This window comes from Amphibalanus amphitrite, unplaced genomic scaffold, assembly GCF_019059575.1.
Source record: "Amphibalanus amphitrite isolate SeventyFive unplaced genomic scaffold, NRLGWU_Aamphi_draft 001667F_arrow, whole genome shotgun sequence".
NCBI classification, from domain to species: domain Eukaryota; kingdom Metazoa; phylum Arthropoda; class Thecostraca; order Balanomorpha; family Balanidae; genus Amphibalanus; species Amphibalanus amphitrite.
Window position 1 is genome coordinate 92,245 of NW_024883160.1, and position 7,127 is coordinate 99,371.

General features: G+C 48.5%; 1 protein-coding gene across 1 annotated transcript; it reads left to right on the plus strand.

Annotated features, from left to right (window-relative positions):
- The first annotated feature begins 1,053 nt into the window (after nucleotides 1–1,053).
- Nucleotides 1,054–2,105, plus strand: LOC122374517 (keratin-associated protein 4-12-like). The gene is made up of 2 exons (XM_043353313.1): nucleotides 1,054–1,123; nucleotides 1,381–2,105. The coding sequence occupies exons 1-2, from the start codon at nucleotides 1,054–1,056 to the stop codon at nucleotides 2,103–2,105; spliced, it is 795 nt and encodes a 264-aa protein (XP_043209248.1).
- The last annotated feature ends 5,022 nt before the right edge of the window (nucleotides 2,106–7,127 follow it).

Consider the following 7,127-nt stretch of genomic DNA (forward strand, 5'->3'; position numbering starts at 1 on the left):
CCCAAAGAATTGTGTGTGTGTGTGTGTGTGTCTTGTCCTTTGAAAGCCGACGAAACGATGGTCATGGTGTAAGATTGTAGGTATGCTCTAATTGTACGCGCCTTTTTTGCGATTGAAGACTATATTCGACATGATCATGTGCAATCATTCGTACGACAATATCGTAATATCATCTAAGTCCGTACACACAGAAAAATATTAACAACGTTAGCGGTGTAATTGCACAGTACATATCTGAGCACTTGAGGAAAGTTAATTTAGTCCCTTCCCCGCTTAAATTACTCGCGCTTCCAAATGAACACCAGGAAGAAGGTAATAGAACACTGTTAGGAGGGTTGGGTGTTTTACTACATGTAGCAAAACACCCAACCCTCCTAACAGTGTTCTATTACCTTCTTAAGCTCGTATGAGATCAGCCGACTCCAAAGCTCGCCAGGGCTCCCAGTTCCCACCACCAGCGCCGAAAATGATATCAGGAGCAGTCATCTCTCATCCGCTAGCACACGTGGTCGGTCCATTTTAGGCAATTAATAAATATGTGAATGCTCTCAAAAAGTAAACATAAGTGATCTACGGGTCCTTTTTGGTAAAATGAGGGTAACAACGTTTTCATCCGGTGTCTACAAAACTCATCATGTGTTTCATACCTATATATTACCTACTTATTGTGTCATGACATGCCGACATATCTTTTCTTTGCATAAGAAGAAAACTTAACGTTACAAAAGTTTGCATTTAATTTTACTCGGCAAAACACGAGGGAGCGAAATCTGAGACATTATTGGAAATAAGAAAACCTTTCGGAGAATTATGTTTCCCACGCGCGCGGATGTCAAACGCCACTTTTCTTGATATGACAGTGCTATTTCTAATAACTCTTCACAAATGCCAAACCGCTGCGATATGAAGCTCACGCGGCTGGACTAATCCCTTGCCACGGGTGCCGATTAGTGCAGATGCCGCAGCAGTCGTCCTTGTGTGCCTGTCGCATATAGCTCGGCCCCGTCTCCCAACTTCGTTCAGTTCTCGTCCGACGCCGGCCACCCGCTCACGATGGGGGCGGGCTATCTCCTGCTGAGCGCTGCAGCGCTCCTGAGCTGTGCTGCTCCCCTGTCTGCCGGCGGTAAGTTCTATCGACTCCCATCTCCTAAGCCACGGATTTTTTTCGGAGTGTTGGCAGCTTACTTTTATTAGTTGCAGTTGAATATTTTGGTATAGAGCTTCACCGTTTGATTGCTATCTATCACTATTATGAACATTATTTCCTTGTTCAACAAGTCAGCAAACCAGGTATACTTTCTTTTTAGTCACCAATTTCATTATACATTCATGATTATCTACCATGACCGGTGTAACATTCCGCATTGCCCCTTCCGTCAGGCTCTGCCAATCGCTGCAGCCCTCCCTGTCGGTACGGCCAGACGTGCCGACCCCGGAGGGTTTCCCACGGTTACGGTTCGTACTCGTACTACGGCTCACATCAGACACAGTACGAGTGTGTGAACACGCCGCACCCGCACCCGAAGCCGCCGCCGGCCGCGCGGCCGCCGAGCTGCGCGCACGTCCGCTGCTCGCTGGGCGAGGTGTGTGTCCTGCAGACAGTCATCTGCATCCGACCGCCGTGCCACCCTCAGCCGGTCTGCACGCGCAACACGTGCGCCGCGGTCCGGTGTGCCCCGGGCACTGTTTGCCGTGTGACGGAGAACCTGCGACCCAGCTGTACCGACAGACCCAGCTGCTTCTTCAAGGCGGAATGTGTGCTGGCCGGCAAACCGAAGCCGGGCTTCTGTCCGGCGCCGACCTACTTGGCCTGGGCGCTCACCAAGCTGGGGCCCTCGTGCAGGCTGGACAGCTCGTGTGAGGGCGACCTGCTCTGCTGTCCGGTGGCGGGACAGCCGGGCAGCCGGTGCGTGGCGCCCGCCTACCCGGACCCCTGCGCCGACATCCACTGTCCTCCCCAGGCCCCGGTGTGCGCCGTGCAGAACGGCAGACCCGGCTGCCGCGACCTCGTCTGCAAACCGGACACGTTCTTCTGTCTATCCGGCAAGCAGTTCTACTGTTCTGATGATGCGCGGCAAGTCGATGCCGGCAACCTCCCGTGTTAGTTGAGCCACGGAATTCGGAAACAGACCCAACTGTGAGAAAGCCATCGATGGGAGCACAATTATCTTGGGAGTTTAAAAGCTCATAAGATATCGTTTTCGCATGTCTTCTCAGAAGTAAACTAAAACTCATTAAGTCATCAATGTCATCGTCATTCGCTGTGTATGTGCATATATATGATCGCATCACAATAAACATTATATTTGATGTAGGTATGTATCTGTGGTAAATGTTTCACCAGGTGTATTACCTTGCTTTTACCTGCGGCTGCATGATTTTATCGTAGGTAGTTACGGTAAATGATTTTCCGTTCGTGTTTAACCCTATTCCTGGCGGGGGGGGGCTTCAGGAGCCCCCCCCCCTGAGGTTTTTTGGTTATTTCTCCCAAACGCGTTGAGCTAGGAAGCTAAAATTTTCTGACTTTTCCTAAAAGGCTTCTACGCAACATGTCTGAAAATTTTGAGTTGATCTGACCTCAGGTCAGGTCACCAGAGGCGGTTTGGTGACCCTACCTCAGAAAAGTTTGCAATCACGCCAGAGCTAGAGTTTTTGACCGATCAATTTCTTCTCTTCAGGCTTTAGTTAGGGTACCAGTATGTGCAATTTGTATATCTCGGAATTTTGATATCGGTGACCTAAGGTCAGGTCAGTTCAGGCGCGGATACAAGGAGGGGGCCATGGGGGCCATGGCCCCCCCCTTGGCCGATTTTTTTTCAAAAATAAAATAAAAAGTTAAAAAGTTAAAAAGCTGAAAAGGGGGCCTCCTGAAAATAAAGTGGCCGAAATCCGATGAGTTTTTTTTTAACCTACCCACTTAGTTATTTCTTAGAAGACTAGCTGAGACACTGGCGGATCCAGACTTGCGTTTTGGGGGGGGGCCAACTCCTGCAAGTAACCAAACCTAGGGTACCCCCAAATCCTGTTTTCTCATCGGATTTAGGCCACTTATTTTTTCGTCACAGCCCTGAAACGATATTTTTTTAAAACTAAAAATAAAAAATAAAATATAGAAATGGTAGCCCACCCAACCCGAGCCTAAATATTACTTTGAAAACACTTCAAATTGCTTTTGTCGACCAATTAGCCCGCTCCGGGTCGGTGCGTGGCGCAGCCTTCGCGGGCTGGGAGGTGTCGGTTGGACCCCCAACCGTTCGGCCCCTGATTAAGCTAGAGCTCGCGGAAAAAAAAAACAGGCGTGTTGCCCGTGAGTGACGAGACGAAGCCGATGATACCCGATTTTAAGGTCCTTGGTCATTGGTTGACCTTCCAGGGCGGTGTTTCACGGTCGTGCTGACAGCCGCTGACAGCGCATTCCGCGAGCTAAGGTCAGCCTTCGGTAGTGTTGTGGGTATAGGCTTGTTGATGTCTCCATTGAAACCAAAAGTGCCATCAGCGTTGGCAGCGTGCCGTGAAACACCGCCCAGGTCAGGTCACAGACCCAAAAGACGGAAAAATCAGGACCTGTCAGAACCTCCTAAAGTAAGGCTGTAATACGTTTTTTTGTGCTGATCACAAATTTCATGTTAGTTTGGATCATAGATAATGTCTTCATGCGTTTAGACCATGTCGGGGCAGGTCAGGTCAGATCAACCAGTAGGGGTACTTATGGGCGTCCGTATAGCAGGTGTCCACTAGGCACTGGCAGCTACGTAACATGATACGAAGGCATCAAAACTACTTCGTAAATGTTCAAATGGCTGCAAAATGCTAAATTCAAAATCAGCTAAACGAAACTATCCTAGAAACATGTTAAACTCGGAAAAGTGCACCGAGGTCATCAAAGGTCAATGACCTGACTTGACCGTAAGGTGACATTGGCATCCGCCCTAATGCGTGGGAGCAACATCATATCACATGTTTGAGCGTTTTAAACCACGAAAAGACTATGAAAGCGCGGATAATGTGAGCCGACATACGCCGAATCGCTATTCCGGCCAAACATGGCCTCCAACATGGCCAAACATAGTCTCGAGAAATAGGCCACAAGTCAAAGTTCACTTGGGTCAGGGTCATGAAATTTTCAGACTTTGTCACCATGAGGGTACTAAAGTTTCGTCGCGATCGGCTTCATGATACCTTACACGATAACCTCACACGTCGATCGAGAGTTAAAGCATGGATGAAGGAGAACCAGGGGATGAAAGTTCTTTCATCCATGGTTAAAGTGTGCAATAAGAACTTCTTGGGTGAAGACAAGACCAACACTTTTATCAAGCTCACAGATTTTTAATGATACGGTATTTTCTCTCTACCTACTACGCCCTTCTCACATTCATTTTTCTTAAGTGTTTTTGGGGACAAAAAATATATGTTGTTCCCCTTTCAGGCTTGGGGGCATGACCCCGTGGCCCCCCTGGATCCGCTAGGCCGAAACTAACTAGGTCGTTTTCAAACGGTCTGATATTTCAGGTCATAGTTTGCAAACGGCCGGTGTTTTCAGGTAGTTTCATATGGCCTGACTGGGCCAGGCCGTTTGCAAACGGACCGAATTTTCATACGGCCTGTAACATATATTCAGATTTCGACATCTGTCGTAGCATCAAATGCTGATGTGACGCACTCAAAAGCCGGAATTAGTCCTTGGATGCCGTAAGGACCCTTTTAAGAAATAAGTGACCCGACTGACCCTTAGAGATTGGCCTGAGCTGTGACCGAAATAAGTCTTTTACCGTTTCGCAGGAAGGGACAAAAAGGTCCCTCATATGCTTCTTGTACAATTACGAAACAAAACAAGTTTTTTTTCAACGAAAACTCAGTGAGTTTTCCTAAAAAATTTATTGCGCATATTCCGTGAATGAAAAGTTGCCGGGTCATGTCAGGTCAGGCTGCCACAGCAAGTTTGTTAACTTGACAGCTCAATCGATATTTATGCAATAAGACCTTCTCGGGTGACGATAAGACATGACGACACTTTAGGAAGGAAGCTAGTAAACCCGGTAGTTTCTCCATAGGCGCGGGAACCGGGGGGAGGGGGCAGTGGTGGCAGCTTGCCCCCCCCCCCCCAACTCTGGGGCCGTGCGGGCGGTGCCCCCACAACTTTCAGACAGAATACCGCTCCTTTTTGCAAATGTTTTCTTTTTTTGTTGAAAAAGCCAAGGGATGAAAAATAAGTGGCCTAAAACCGGCGACAAAACTATATTTGGGGGATCCTAGGTTGATCTCTATCATGGTGTGACCTCCCCCCCCCCCCGTCTAAAAGTAGGTAGTTCCCGCGCCCCTGGGTTTCTCTACGCTATTGAATCACGCTGCTGATTCTAGTAAGTATCTTTTACACAACCTTCTCACATTAATTTTTCTTCGAGCGTTTTGGGGGTCCAAAAGATTATTGGCCCCCTCTTTCAAGCTTTTTGGGCCCATGGCCCCGGTGGCCCCCTTGAATCCGCCAGTGGGGGCGGTGCCCCCACAACTTTCAAACGGAATACCGTCCTTTTTTGCAATTGTTTTCTTTCTTTTTTTTGTTGTTGAAAAAGCCAAGGGATGAAAAATAAGTGGCCTAAAACCGGTGAGAAAACTAGATTTGGGGGGACCCTAGGTTGATCTCTATTATGGTGTGCTCCCCCAGTCTGAAAGTAGTTCCCGCGCCCCTGACTTTCTCTACGCTATTGAATCACGCTGCTGATTATTGTATCTACTACGCAACCTTCTCACATTAATTTTTCTTCAAGCGTTTTGGGGGGCCAAAAGATATGTTGGCCCCCTCTTTCAGGCTTTTGGGGGGCCATGGCCCCGGTGGCCCCCCTGGATCCGCCAGTGGGGGCGGTGCCCCCACAACTTTCAGACGGAATACCGTCCTTTTTTGCAACTGTTTCTTTTTTTTTGTTGAAAAAGCCAAGGGATGAAAAATAAGTGGCCTAAAACCGGTGAGAAAACTAGATTTGGGGGGACCCTAGGTTGATCTCTATTATGGTGTGCTCCCCCAGTCTGAAAGTAGTTCCCGCGCCCCTGACTTTCTCTACGCTTTTGAATCACGCTGCTGATTCTAGTAGGTATCTACTACGCAACCTTCTCACATTAATTTTTCTCCAAGCGTTTTGGGGGGGGCCAAAAGATATGTTGGACCCCCCTTTCAGGCTTTTGAGGGGGGGGCCATGGCCCCGGTGGCCCCCCCCTGGATCCGCCTGCTGAGAAGACTTCTTTGTTAGAAGATTGGTAAAGCTTTTCATAACTTGGAGGTCTCTTATACTCACAGAGATGACCACTTTTACAGGGCCTCCTAACCTGCACAGAGGGCCTCCAAGCCTGCACAGATGTTGAGATGTTGCCTGAACAGCTAGATAAGCTCAATAGACGCAGTTTTTTTTGGGGGGGGGGCCAACAAGTGGGAAGATGGGGCCTCCAACAGGTGGGATTATGGGGGGGGGGCCTCCTGGTTTCTAATGGCCCCTCCCTTGGAGATTTTCTGGATCCGCCCCTGGGTCAGTTTCGCGACCTCCCCATTATAAGTCAATGGGGGAAAAATCAACTCCCTGTTTTTACCACTAAAACGGGTCGGAATGGCCCCATATACCATACATGACTTCATATACGATCAACCTTCACTACCTTGAGGTCTGTTTTGCTGTTGGGCAGCTGTGAGGTCATGTGACGTCATCAAAGGTCACCAAAGGTTTTTGGCCAATAACCCCGTACAGGAACAAGATACAGACGCGTGGATGGTCTCATTGTGTTCAGCTCGTCAAGACGCATCGAATGATATACATGATGACCTCGAGGTCACGTGACCTGAGGTCAACATTTGACCTTGACCTTGCGAGGTCAACATATATATCATTCGATGCGGATTGACGAGAGGATCACGATGATGCCCTTAGTTTGTTCCTATCTTGACTAATTCGAAAGTTATTCGAGAAAAACTCTCTCCATATCTAGCGCCGCCATTTTGACTTTTTCGACCCCTGTGACGTCATCTTTGACCTGACCTGAAAATGACCTTTGTAAAAATTGTAGATCTTGACCGTGCGTATCCGATGCCGTTTACCGTTTGTCGCTATCTTGCTTCGTTCTCGAGATCTCAGGGGGGGGGG

What these genes read in the sequence shown, in the direction of transcription:
- LOC122374517 (XM_043353313.1), top strand. Translation starts at nt 1,054, where the DNA reads ATGGGGGCGGGCTATCTCCTGCTGAGCGCTGCAGCGCTCCTGAGCTGT. An exon ending in TGCTCCCCTGTCTGCCGGCG is followed by an intron (nt 1,124 to 1,380) that starts GTAAGTTCTATC and finishes CCCTTCCGTCAG; the next exon opens with GCTCTGCCAATCGCTGCAGC.